This window comes from Aphis gossypii, chromosome X (genome assembly GCF_020184175.1).
Source record: "Aphis gossypii isolate Hap1 chromosome X, ASM2018417v2, whole genome shotgun sequence".
NCBI lineage: Eukaryota > Metazoa > Arthropoda > Insecta > Hemiptera > Aphididae > Aphis > Aphis gossypii.
Window position 1 is genome coordinate 57,540,554 of NC_065533.1, and position 15,680 is coordinate 57,556,233.

The window sequence follows — 15,680 nt, forward strand, 5'->3', positions numbered from 1 at the left end:
GTTATAAAAAACTATTTAATTAATAAATAATAATTTATTTTTAGAAAATTAACATTTTTGATTATTCTATTAATTAACTCTTTTAGATATTTATAATTCCAATACATATTATATATAAATATATATATGTATATGTTTATAAACAATTATATACATATTTTTTAAGAATTATTGAATTAAAACAAAAAACATGATTTTAAATTGACATATAATATTTAAAAAGGCATTTTTTAGTTTAAGGACCAGAATAAAATAATGACAGACTAATTAAACAGTTTTAAAATTTGGTCAATAAAACAATTTTCATTCAGGGTAAACGTATATAGAAAAGTGTATTTCTGGAAAAATTTAAATTTAAACAATTAATCATAATAATAACTATTGTATTTACTAATACTATTTACAACTACTTGCCTATATTTATAAAATAGGAAGCAGAAACTACCTAATTCATTTTTTAAAATTAATTATTAATCAAAGGAATTTTGACATGAAACTCATTTTTATTATTTTCAGACATTTTATGGACTATAATAAATTATGATATGAAAATTATATCAGGATGTAAAAGAACATATTTTAGTTGTTTAAAAGTCATTATGGGTAGTACAAACAATAACATTCCATAGTTAGATTTTAAATATAAGCACACAAATTAGAAAATGAATGATATATTGTATGTGTTTAATTTACTTATACAATTTCATATTTTAGTTGAAGCCTTTAAGGTGATATTACTGAAGTAAACATAGTGATGTTTTTTTCACCAAGAATCTGAAAACTGAAGAATGTTAAAAAACAAACTCACTTGAACTAGATGATTGATTAACACTTACATAACAATCATGTCAGGGGTAGATTTAGGTTTGTGGTGATCTGAGGACTAAATACATAGTAGAGGCCTTTTATACATAAACAAGAAAGTATATTTGTTTACTTATTACAATATCATAAAATTGTGGGAGCCCTTGGCTGTGGCAAACTCAGCCCTCCCCTAAATCTGGCCCTGAATTATATGCAATAAATTAAAATAGCAATAAATTTAATGAAATGGCTAAAATTAAATCTAATATATATAAATGTAAAAAATACCATGGTCCAAAAACACTTTATGATTTTATGTTCAGAATTCTAGAATAATTCAAATACAGCTCATGTTTAAGTGGCCAATAATTTCTAATAATAACTAGTGTTCTTGTTGAATTTAAAACTCACTTTCCTATTTCATAATTTAGTTTTAAATTTTACTTGTTTTCATGTTCTTGCTGTATTATATGAAAGTAATAGTAATGCATTTTTTAGCATATTCCAAACAAAATAACTTTTCATTTATTACTATGATATTTCAAATAAATAATCAGAAGTTAAACGTGTATAGACGTATTGTTCTAAAAACAATAAGCAGTTTTGAGATTCAAATACTTAAGGTTATCTCACTCATCATCAATCGCCATACACGACGATCGTGTAATCAGTAACAAAAATTGTATTTTGTTATCGTTGTTGCCGTTTGCAGTAAGTTGTAGTTATCACCAAGGAATCGGTAACTACACATACCGACATACCGTGATTATGAGACCGACCGAAGTTGGCCAAGCTGTTTTGCCAGCCGTTCGTCTACACCAGTGGGCGCTTCGTTCGTTAACAGCTGCTTGCCGTCTTGGTGGTCGGTTACTGTCGAATCCGCTTGTGTCGTATTGTAGCGTAGAGTCTTCACCGTGTATGTAATTCGTTGTCTAATCGTTTTAGTCGTCATCGTTGGTTTGCCAATATCTGTCTTTAAACATTGTCAGAGTTCGTTGTGCCGATTTTTCGATTTTTCGATTTTTTTTTTTTTTTTTTTATTAAAGTGTGTTTATGTTATGTGAATTAATAATTTATCGTGTTTATATTAGTAAGTGTGTTTGATTATTGTCTCTTTCCGCGTGTGTGTGATGTCTCTATGTCCGTTCAAGAAGACTTTTTCTCTCGTGCACTTAGAACATTTTCCAGTAACTGCGTGCAGTGGTAATTATCGGAACCACCCAACTGTCTTTGCAGGTAATCGACCATAAACGTTGTTTGCATTATATGTATTATAAAATAATATCGTCATCCCACATCGAAAATCGACCGCCACCACTCTGATCCGAATGAATATTATTAGACATAAATACCAAAACCAAATTAAATAAAATTTTTAAAAATTAATTTTTATTTTTATTCATTTAATTTCTTTTTTTGGAACAAAATTTACTTTACCAAGTTAACCAATGTCCTCGAAATTTTCATTTTTTTTAAACGACTTATTTTTGTGCTGAAAACGATGGTGCGTCGTTTACTGGAAATTATTATTTTAGAAGTCATAGCAGTTTCAAATTTGCGGTTTATAATAAACAGAACACTCAACGCATACATCACTAATGTGATCTGTGTTAATTAGGGGCGACTGAAACATAACTTTGTGACCTAACTTAGAAGTTTTTTTTTTTTTTTTTTTTTATTTTAAAAGCCACTAGTATAACTAAAAGTTAGAAGTTAATAAGTTGAACTATTAAAAGTACGCTTGCCGACTTCTGTCGCAGAAATCGAGGTTCTCTGGACATTTAGTTGTATGCGCGCTCGGCCACTTAACCCCCTGGGGCTAAAATAGTCAATCTGAGTGAGAGGGAGTGGGGAAGATACCCTTCCGGGTTCTTAGAGGGGCACCATACCTATCCTCCCCGTAGATGGAAAAAAGTAAATAAAATAATAAACTGAACGGTACCTTCAGCCTTCGATGGACTTAATCAGTCAAATAACAAGTATAGTAGCTGTAGCTCTCTTCGTCTATCGGCTCCGGGTGCAGAATTTAAGGTGCTCTTGATCTCAAATTGGATGAGAGCTTGGCCTCTGAACTCCACGGGCCAAAATATTGAATAAGTAAACTTATCTAAACTTACTAAATGAGTGACCTGAACTACTTCTCTATACTGGCCGGCTTCAAAAAAACATCGTATTATATTTATATCATATAAGTATCGTTAATTACCTTTAAGGCATAGATTCTCAATCTTTTCTGGTCCATGGACCCATTGGACCTCTTTAAAGTAAAAAATATAATCAAGGACCCCCTCACCAAAAAAAAAAATATATATATAAATGAATGAAATTTTTATTATTTTTTAATGATACTACTTATACTCCTACATAATACTACTTATAATTAAATCTATATTAAATGTTATATAAAAAAACTTTGTTATTTTCCAAGTGGCAGTGTGCTGCCAAGACATTATTATCGTTATCTTAAAAACATTTTTGAAACAAGTTTTTTTTTGGGTTATTTAAAAAAAATTAACAGCTAATTGTGGTACAAACACTTTCTCTTTTACGTAGCCTCATAAAAAAAATCAGCCACTGTGAAGTCGGGGGAACGTGATGGCCAGGGATGAATCTCCAAATCGTTATTTTCTTTCTAAATTATTTTTTTTAGACAATTTAATCACACAAATGTTGCCACATCATAATAAAGTCATCTAGTTACAGCAAAATATGTTATTATAAAAATTATTTTTAAAATTTAATTATTTTTAGTTTTATAATCTCCTTGATTTTAAAATCTTGTTAGAAAACAAGTATTTATACGTTTGATAATGTATTTCTACTATGATAAAGTAAAAATATTCATCGATTATTGAGATAATGACAGATAAAGTAAACAGGTCACTGGTGAATGGTGACCTTATTATGCAGTTGGTGTTCGATGTTTCTTGTCGTAAGATATTTTTGGGATTTATATAGGCTAAGAAATCTTTATAGTAGGCGGTATAAATACCAAAATATAAAGCGCATTTGGCAAGTAGCTCACGAGACTTGTTACAGTCCTCTGTCTTGTAGTTTTCGCTGAATTCCACTCAACGTGGTACATGTCTGCAATTCATATCAGTGGGTCCATACTTCTGACATTATACACATTGAGGGGGAGGGAGCTAACGAGATTCTTTAGGATTTTCGACAATAATTATGATGTAATGCCTAAATTCATTTGGTTCAAAATTTACTGAAAATAGGGCAATAGTATTTTTTAGGGTCTTACTAGTTGCGTCCCGATTTTTTTTGTGCTTACCATATGCGTCTCGTATATTTTTAAAACTAAACAATATTTCCCTTCCCATTTTTATACAGACTTAGGACTGCCTGTAATAATAATTACATACAAATTACTACTACAGGTAGGTTAAAAATATTTTTATTTTTGTTTTTATATTATTATTACATTTGTCATTAGAACCATATAAAAATATAAACTGTAATAAGAAATATCATGATATATTGGTACCGATAAAAATTTAAAAGATAGCTCTTTTATAAATTCGAATCTAATAATTTTTTTTTATTGAAAATTTTCCATTGTTTGTTTTGAAAATTGTTCTTTATTAATTATCGAGGTTGTACGGTTTTTAAAGTAAATAGTACGCTGTTTCATATAAATATCAGTTTGTAACCTCTTCGGAGTATTTATAAATTGAAAAATGTTTTGATGTTTATTATAAAACATTGCTTTGAGCTTCGAATGAAAAACTTCACAACTATTAGTAGTTCATATAATTGTAGCCGACTATTCTACCCATAATGAAGGCAAAAATCTAGATTCCGGTAGTATATATATATATGTAATATGTATCTAATATAATATATAATCAGTGGATATATCTATTTTTATCTAAGGGTTTAACAGATAATAAATTGTCGATCACTTCGTCAGGACACAAAAATGGTAATCCAAAAATATATTTAAAGTATTTACTTATATCGCTGTCAATTTTAAATTCAGAACTTAGGCCAATTGATTGTATTTTCCTATACTAGATTTGCCCCGAATAAAATCGATATCCTTTTAGAGTTATTGAAAGTCAAACTGATAAAAAAAGGTAAATGTATTGCTTTTTCAAAATCTGACAACACTGTTTTTGGAGAAAATTATATTGATTTTACTACATTCAGACAAAATAGGCAAAAACGTCTTTTCATAGGATTTTGATTCCTTATCAGGAAGTAGAAATAATAATAGTGGTGTATAATTATCATTTTGTAAGCCATGAACTGTGAAGAATTGAGTAAAAGGGCTTGGCAACTTAAGTTCCATCAACAAAAATTGTTTCAATATTACTTACAAACATTAAGTTAGTTTTAGTAGAAAATATTAAAATATTTGAATCCTTATCATTTACCAACAAAAAGTTTTCATTACGGTTCGTTAATAAGAATTCACTCATATTGTCTAAAAAAGTATGCAATTCTTCCAAATTTGTTGGTCAGGTTAGATTAGGTTAGGTTAGGTTAGCCTAACCTTTGGTTTATAATACTATTTTGTTCAAGTAATACATAAATCACGAAGACTAGGATGAGTAGACCAAATGCATACACTCGAAAATAACGTGCTGCAAGCCCATAATAAGTCACACGATTTAACAGCCAAAGGCTGCGCCGCGGTCACAAAAGTTGCCATTTTAACTCACGTACTACAAAGATTATTTGTGTTTTTATGGAAATTATGTGTATTATTTAGATCTATGACCCGTTAAAAATTTAAAGCTCGTAAAATTACACACTCATATTTGTGCATAATGTGTATATTTCATTAATATTTTTTTAATTTTTTAAATATAATAAACCAAAACTCCTTACTTTTATTTTTAAATCTTTACAAACAACATTTTTTTTTTTTTTTTATTCACATTATGTAATCTTTTAAAAACTACCATCTTTAAATATCCCATACTTTCACAGTTAATCGGGTTGTTTTTAATTGTTTGAATTTATGATTTTTTTAATATATCAAAAGAAAAAAATAACTGGTTAATCTAGCAATATTTTGATAATAATATCAGTTGACGTTGTTAATGAACCACCTGAAAACTGTGGTTTGGTACATTTTGTTTTGAAGACAGTTTTTTTTTCAGTTTTTAATTATCGTTTTTTATTTTTTGGCTGTAATAAAATATGATAGAATGTTAGAAAATATCGTAGGAATTTAACTATTCTTTCATTTTGTTTATCTTTTTAAAGTTTGTTCGAAGTTTTATCAAGAACGATAAGTACTATTAAAAACCTGTCAATGAAATCACCTATGAAGTGTAATTCACATACATCACACGTTTCTGTTAAATTTTTATCTTCTTAGGATTCATTGTCTAAGAGTACGAGGTCCTAAACTTAATAATCAAATTCAAATTTAATTGTTATTTAGAAATTTAATGAACATATGTTATGGTTTGAAAAATCTATTAATTTATTATGGTTTACTATAATATTATACTCATTTATCTGTTGTGGAATTTGTATTTAGAGACGTTGGGCAAATGACTTACATATTTATTGCCTTAATAAGCTTATCTTAAATAGATGAATTAAATTTGTTTTACAGCCTATTTATTATAGAAATAGTTTAGTACATTTAGAATATGATGTATCGCCCATAAAAAATATATATTTTAGTAATACTTTACTTAGCTTATTTTAACTTAGATATTACATCACCAACAGAATATACATTCTAAGGAAAACATTAATATTATGTCTGTATACCTATTCAACAATTAAAAAAAAAAATTGGAATAAAATGTTGTATATCTGTTGCAATTCAAATATGTAGATTACTTACAAGTATTTTTTATATTATGTTTATAAATATAGGTTATAATAAACATTTTTACATAGTATGTTACCTTTGGAAGCATGAAACACCTATTTTTATGTTGTTTATTTTGTTGTACTAAATAGTAGCCGATTAACTAGTCTTATGCTCGGGCCCGTAACAAAATTTCATTAAAAAAAATATACATTTACTACAAACTTCTAACATTTTTAATGTATAATTAAAAATATAATACATATATTATAATATTATAGTCCTAAATTAAATAATATTTTGATAGTTATTATAAGTTTAGTGTAGTTGTAGCATTTGATGCATACAATAAATTATGGATAAAATAAAAAAAAAATGTTTATGAAATATACGCTTATGCATATCCATGAATGTGTAATTTATAATGAATCTTCAATGAAACATTTTTCGTTTACAAAAAACAAATTTTTAAATTGAGGTTATACATTGTAATTTTTTTTGGTTTTCTGTACTAAACCAAATTATTAAGTACTTACACACTTGTATTCTACCATACAATTAATCTCCTATTGATATGAATAAGGTATTCAAAAACAGCTTTTAATTGGTCTACACCAGCGTTTCTCAAAGTGTGGGTCATTAGTCAATTTTTGGTGGGCCGCGAAAATTTTTTTGAATAATATAGATTCCAAGAAATGTATGTTAATTTAATATTAAATATATTATTATATTATTAAATATACTTATATTATTATAGCAATAAAGTACCTACAATTAAATAGGTACATACTAAATACCTAATAAAAATGTGTACATATTTATATAATATAATTTTTTTTTTTTACTACTTTTTGAAAAGTGAAATAATGTAGGTTGCAAAAGATTTTTCTGGTTAAATTTGGGTCGCGGTACTAAAAAGATTGAGAACCACTGGTATATACTCTATGTATTGGATATCCCATCAATATTTTACCTATTGTAAGCAAACTAAAAAGGTTTCAACTAAATCGTTTTTTCCCTTAGAATCACTTCCCTCTTAAACTAACTATCTATAATATTTGTTGGTTAGTATACTTAAACAACGATATACGTATTTCGCAAACTTGAAGTTGTTATGGTTTTTTTCATGTTTTTTTAAACATTTTTTTTTTTTACAGTTAAGCCCTTTCAATATGGCTGATAATATTTTTGGGTGGCAATAAGAGCTAGTGTTTCCTTGATGAGTTTTCATTCTGGTTTCATCTATTTCATGGTTTATCTTTTATTTGATATCGTTTGCATAATATTCCCCAATCATTGAAATAAAATTTGAAGTGAATATTAAAATATTAATTGTTATTAATTAATATAAAATTATTTTACTGTTATTTAAATCATGTATTAAGTAATATTCATCAGTATCTAGAATCATTGTCTTACTGTTCATCAAATCACTAAAGTTAAATATGAAATGAATAATAATAAAATAATATGTATTAATATTAATAGGTACTCATAAATATAAGGAAAAAAATATTTTATTAAATTACTAAAAATTACTAAAAAATATAATAAATAAATGAATCGATTAATTTTAACTATTTTAGATAAACAAAATGACTATGGAGAAAAAATTTAAATTTATTTTGATCATACAATAATAGTAAATATGTACTTACTTATTTTATAATTGTACGATAAATACAGTTTTGTAGCAATTATCCCAAAAAATAATTTTTTGTGTATGTCTAATAATATTTTCAATCTAAGTTTATAAAAAGATGTGGAATCACATTAAAATATAGTTGAAAATATGAATAATGTATTTAGCTCTAGTCGCTCTAGAAATACAATTCATTTAAACTAAGTCTATTTATAAATTTATTTAAGTTTATAGCATTCCGTAGTTTATAAACCAGTGAAACAAAATGTATGATTATATGTACAACATTTTTTTTTTAAAAAAAAAGCAAAAATCTATTCTTTAGTAGTTTAGTCAATAAACTCATTTCACTTCTACTTATTAGAAGTAATTGTTTTTTATTTTTATTATTTAAAACTTGACAGTTTCCAAGCCACCTAATGAGTAAGTAAATAATGATCTATGTACCTACTTGATGAAGATCTTCATTTGATTTATATAGTTATATAATACAGCACACCACTGAGTTTCTGAGTCTTTGTTCTTATATTAATTTATGATTTTAATACTTTGTGTGGCTAATGTGTAATTTTCGTATTTTATACAATGTGTACGTTACTAAAAAAAAAATGTATACAGTCTATTCAATATAATACATAATAGGTATAAAGTTAGTTACATTAATAACAATTTATTATACTCGTATATTTAATTATGTTATACAATTATTAAACTACAATATATTATTTTATTTTCAGAATGTCATTTGATTCCCAATTTAACATGCAGATATTTTAAACTGGTAAGTTATAACTTATAACAATTTAATTTTTATCAAAATTAAATTAAATTAAGTATTATTTGTTTATAAAAATATATTTTTAATTTAATCCACTATGTGTTTAGAATTACGGATTTGCTAATTAAATATTTATTCTTAGATATAATATTATTCTAAATCATTCAAATTATAAAATATGTATATTTTTACTTCAATTATAAACTTCCTCTTGTAGTTAGAAGCTCTATTAAAACTAGATATAATTAATAATAAGCTAAAATCAGAATGACAAATAACCTATATCACAATTTTATAATACTCGTATATGAGTATCCTATTAAACATAATAAATTATTTTTTTTTCATTTTATGGCTTGTATTTCAATAGGTACTGTATTAAATATAATATATACTCAATCTAAAATACTGTAAAATATTGTCGTATTTTAATTTTCATACAAAAACAAAAAATATATAAATTAATAAACATCAATACAAATCGTAGAAAATTATACAGATTTTTAAATATTTGTAAATATTAACAAATATAATAAATAATATTAATAATAATAATAAATAATAAATGAAAAAAAAAATTAAATAATTAAAAAATAATAATAATAATTAAAATAATTTTATATTATTTTTTTTATATTTTATTTATTTTACATTTCAATTAAAGCAGAGCTTATTGTAACAGATATTATACATACAGGATTTCATCAATTAATTATCTACACAATAAATAATCTGACTAAAAAGTTTTTGTTAATCAAATTAAATATCTGAGTGGAGTGATATAAATGCGTTGATATAAAAATATGTTGTTTTTTTTGTCATCACATTTTGAGGTAAAAAATAAATATTTTTGGGGTAGTTTATGCTAGCAATTAGTGATGTTCGGGCCGGGAGCGTAAAGCTGTAATACGCGCGCACCGGACACAAACTACTTCATAGCGCACGCACACACCGACCGACTTGTGTAAATGTGTATACGTGTATTATAGCGACTCAAAGGAAGTGGACGGGGTCGCCGAGCAAGACCAGAGAGTGCTAGTGTGTGGTGGTGGTGTGTGTAGGTGTGTATGATTGTGGGTGTGTGTACTTAAATACTAAAGAAAAAGGGTAGCTAATAATATAATAAAATGGTAAAACAAAATGTGGTAACTAGCGTTGCTGTATTAGGGTAGTAACTGATGAATATATATGTAAAAAATTCACAGCAACACGTAAATATAAAATAATAGTTTCATAAACAAAAAAGATAATAATTACCTACGGCCCTTCTGGCCCAACACGTAAAAAATTAATAATAATATAGCCCTTGTGGCTCAACAATATAAAATATAATAAATTAAATTGCCAGTTTGGCACAGCCAATAATAATAATAATAACAGTACCAATAGGCAATAATAAAATAATAGGTAAAAATATAAATAATAATAAATAAATAAAAACTCACAATTTGTGGAGCACTGCTGGCCAGCCGCTACCTAAAAAAGCCTTTAAAATAATTGCACACACACACGAAATAATTTAAATAACACACAAAATAAATAGATGACAGGTACAATTATTGTCTTAATAAAAAATCACAAATTACGGCGATTAACGCGCGTACACAATGTAAATACCGAAGGTAGCGATTCGCGCTTACAATAAAATAAATAGGTACCTATAATATAAAATATGGCGATTAGCGCCAATGAAATATAATAATAATAAAAAGTAGCGATTCGCGCTCACAATATAAATAATAAAGGTTGGCGATTAGCACACACTATATATAATATAATATAATAATAAAACAAGTTGACGATTAGCGTCCAAGCAAATACAATAATAAATGTGGCGATTCGCGCCCACGACTTTATATTTTGCACAAATAAAAAACCAACACGGCGATAAAAATGCGTTTATGCGTAAACGCTGGAGAGAGACTGAATAATAATATAAAAACGTATGCCTTTGGCTATGGTAATGATATAATATAATTGATAATAATTGGACGATGGCCGATAGCTCGTCGGCAGGTAACTTACATAATAATTCACGGCGACAATATAATAAACGAAGATGACATGTAAGTATAATAATTACGGACACGTAAAATAAACAAACAAAAATAACGGACGGCGGACAACGGACGATAAAGCGGTGTTGCATAACATTATTGTATAATTCAAATTTAACACTCCTATAATATATAATAATGATCCATACAGCACCTAATGTATAGCAGAGCGGTACCCAATTACCCGCTTTTTATAATTAAATATAAGCTACATATTATAAATATATAACATTTGGTTTATTAATTAGTTTGGTCTCAAACCAAAGTTAAAAAATTTTAATGTATTATGTTTATTTTAAAACTTCAGATATTTATTTATATAATTATAACGGACAAAATGTCTTCTTAAAAAAAATAATATTGATAACAAAAAATATATAACAAACTAAAAAAAAAAAGTTCAAGATGCCATAAAATAGATTAAGTTTAAAAATGTTAAATAAAGCAATTTTCTAAACAAAATACAGTTATCTATTTATGAATATATATTATTGATGGTAATTTCTTATTTTAGGTTTGAAATATTATCAAAAACATTAAAATGTGGTCTAAATATAATCTTGGTGAAAAGAAGAACATCTTTTTTAACCATGAAGTACATTTCAAAAAAGACATAGAAACAGTTATACAAACAAACAGTAATATGTTTTCTAGACAATGTACTGTAGTGTTGGGCCCTGCTATTAATTTGGATAAATTGAAGAAGTATGCTAGAAAAGCTCCAGAGGAATTTACCTTTGGACTGAACCAAAGATACCCCAAACGAAGAAAACCTAATGATTATCAAGATGGATATAGTGATTATTTAGGACCATTTGATTATGATCATCTAACTAGCAAATCAATTAGAAACTTATGTAAATATAAAAAGTTTTGTCATAGAAAATTGTTTAAAACTTCATACAAATATTCAAAATTGAATCCAGATATTGTTATAGATTTTATCAAGATTCCATCTATACATAAACTCACTAAGCTACTGGATTTAATGTATAATGATTCTTTACATCGCCTGTGCTCAAATGATTTAGGGGGACGTGAAAAAAAGATTATTCAAATGTCCAAAGAACTTAAAACGTTTTTATTTGATTTATGTTATCATAAATTCCTTACATTTTGGGGACCTGAATTAGAGTTTGCTAAAAGTAAATTGGATTTATTTGTCTTGAAAGAATACAAGCGACTCAGACGTTCATATATTAAAAATGCAAGAGCTAATACAACTGTAGATAGCCCGAACTTAAGAAAATTTATAATGTGCAATGGCGGTTTGATAAGGTATGCTAAGAAACCACAAATAGTTAGATGTTTTTATATAATTAATACCTTCTGCTCAATCCTAGTGAAAAAATCTTGTAGATTAATTCGAAGAGCGCTTATGAAGAAAAGTCGTAGAGGTAGTAATAAAGGTATAAGAAAACCAATATTTTTTAATTGTGTACACCCTGATATTGAAATACTGCGTCTCAAACTATACCATGAAGGTACGACCATTAGAAAAACGTTTATGGAAATTATTGACGAATATAAACACATAACAAAAAACAGTAGACTTACTTTTTCTCAAATATCTGATATACGATGCGGTTATGAACGTATACTTAATCCTGGGGAATGTATAGATAAATTAGATTTGGAAAAATGTGCAAATGAAAATTACAATTATGAATGTTTTCAAAACGGCACTGATTTAAATCATACTATTATTTTTAACGATCTCACTACGGTTAATAATGATGATTTTGATTTAGAATTAGATGATTCTGATATTAAACCAGAGAATGTATTAAATGAATCTGACATGATTCCTAACTTTTCTGGTTTCGTATCAACTACCGTTGTCAATCAAAAGGCTGATAAACTTCCACAACATATAATTGATTGGGTTGAAGAAGTTCGATCTCGTAATTACTTTAGATACAAATTAGAAACATTAAATGGAATATATATTGCAGATAATTTAAATGAGTCCGCCGAATTAATAGAGAAAGAAGTTCATACAAAATTTACTTCCAATGAAGATCCCAACATTCAAAATGAAAAGGAAACTTTGAGCCATTGTTTGGAAGAATTAAAATGTCCACGGATAGTTTAATACAAGAAAGAACTGTCACAATCAATCAAGATAGGGACATTTATACCGATAGTTTAGAAGAAAAATCTGTTATAAATTATTCAGAAGCAGAAACATCTGAAAATTTAGAAAAAAAAATTCCCATGGTGAATTTAGAAAAAGATATTTCCATGGTGAATTCAGAACAAAAAAATTTAATTGGTGTTTTAGTGAAAAAAACTTCTACAAATAACTCAGAAGAAGATGAAGAAGTAGATGAAGAAGTAGAAGACGAAGAAGAAGATGATGATGAAGATGACGATGAAGATGATTTTGATGGCGATATTAATGACAGTGATGATAATAATGATGATGATAATGAGGGAAGAGAAGGAGGAAGAGAAGTATCAACTATAAATAATACTTCAGAAGAGAAAAATATTTGTTCAAAGATGTCGGCAATAAATGCATATTTCAAAAAAATTCTATTTAGACAATCATTGCAAGTATACAAATCAGAAAGAAAAGTTTTGAGACGCCTTGTAAATGGAGGTAAGATAAGTCGAAAGTTACTTGCTAAATTAGGTTTACCAGTGGAATTGTTTCAACAAATTATATACTATGGGGGTTTAAGATTGGCAATTCGTAAAGAGCTACGTTTTCATCATTTAGAATTCATAAGCGATAAAAAATATAAGAAACTATTAAAGTCAATAAAACGTAATAATAGTATGGTACAACAATTTTTTACATTTAATGGAGTAGTAAACTTTTTAATTTGGCCATTGGGTAAAGATATTGTTAATAGTATTATTCCACACTGTAGTCCAATTATTAACACTTTATTTGTGTTTGTTAAAGATGTCATTTCTAAATTTTGCGAAAAGGTAAAAATATTTTTACGTGAATCTGGTTTAACAATCGTATTAAACAAAGAATCTCTTTTTGAAAATTTATGTAATGAACAGATAAGAAAAGATGCTTTTACAACTGAGCAATCACTGGAATATGCAAATATCAATAATCCTCATGTGTCAGAAAAATTAATCACTGGACATCTAGATTTAACAAATACATCATGTTGTATTAAGAAAAATAGTTCTAATGCAGAAATATGCAAGAGTATGATTAATATCTTAAAATCAGATAATTCTAGCTTACTGTCTTGGGAAGAATGTAATAACTTCAATAAGTTCAAATCTAAACTTTTGCAAGTTGGTCTTCCATTACCAATAGAGAAAGACAATACTATGTATGGTGCAAAATTTATTGAACTGTATGTAAGATGGTTTTGTGAGGAATACCTTCGAGGCGACCAATTTTATAAATTGGCTATAAGTATCTTGAAAAATATTGTTATTCAAATCAATACTGTTGACGAAGTTGATATGGCAATCGATAACGCGTTAATCATATTGTATCAAGATCCATGTTTTGCAAAGGTCTATAAATCATATATTAATGCAAAAAATCCCAAATGTTTGACTAGCTCAAAATTTGAAAATTCTAGCAATGACAAAAATCATAGTGATTATAAAGATTGCAATAAAAGAGGTATTGAAGAAGTAAACATTGAACCAGTGAATGTTAAAACAAATACGATAGACGCCGATAATGTTGAAATGTCATCTGTTATTAGCGAAGTTTCCACATCTAATGTGTTTGATGAATTAAATAATATTCAAGTTAATGGTTCAGAGGCTTCAAATCCACAATGTTTAAATTATAACTCAAAAAATGATTTTATTCATGATTTTTCAAAATTATTAAGTGAAAATGGCGATGGCGCGTCTAATAATTTGTTTGAAAATATCGATGTCGATGAAAATAATCTATTTAATACTGGCTTTATAAATATTGATGATTCTAATTGTAATCCTCTACAGTTCAATGAAGCTAATCCATTTGATGATTTTACAATAACTAAGTTGTTCGATGATAATATTCCACTTGAAACTCATTCGGTTAATGACATGTTAGAAATAAACTTACAATTTCAACAAGATAAGAACACAGAAGAAGTTTCACTGATATCCTCATGTGATGAACTTGTTAATTATGCAGTGAGCGATGAAATAAGTCTTGAAGATCTTAATATGGCGGCAGTTAGTTACGAATATGGTTTTGATAATGCTGGGGTTCTATCGCCTCCTTACAATTAAATGTTATCAGGTATATCAAAAACTAATTGAAAAAATAGATAATTTAAAAATTATTAATTAATAATTAGAATCTATCTATAGTAAACTTTTGTTTGTTAATTAATAATTTTTATTTGTTTACAATTATTAAAAGTAAAACTTCACTCTTACTATCTTTATTATAATATTTTTTGAATTTATTGTGTTTTTAATGTGAACACTACAATTCATAAAATCTATGATTTTTTAAATATTTTTATTTTTGTTAATATGAATTGTTAAAGTAATACTTATATAATATGTAAAAATGTATGCAATCATACTATTTGTGTTAAAGTTAAAATATTAAATTTCTTTTTTCTTTTTTATTTATACATATTATTTAATAATGTGTTTGCATTTATATTATCCATTATA

The 15,680-nt window shown here is 26.8% G+C and overlaps 1 protein-coding gene across 1 annotated transcript; it reads left to right on the forward strand.

Moving 5' to 3' along the window:
* Positions 1-1,499: 1,499 nt before the first annotated feature.
* LOC114121775 (protein PFC0760c-like) lies at positions 1,500-15,453 on the forward strand. Its single transcript, XM_050206792.1, is given in 4 exon segments — positions 1,500-2,040; positions 8,972-9,015; positions 11,584-13,144; positions 13,147-15,453. Coding segments are annotated over 2 exon segments (3,672 nt in total). The 5' UTR covers positions 1,500-2,040; positions 8,972-9,015; positions 11,584-11,610; the 3' UTR covers positions 15,285-15,453.
* The last annotated feature ends 227 nt before the right edge of the window (positions 15,454-15,680 follow it).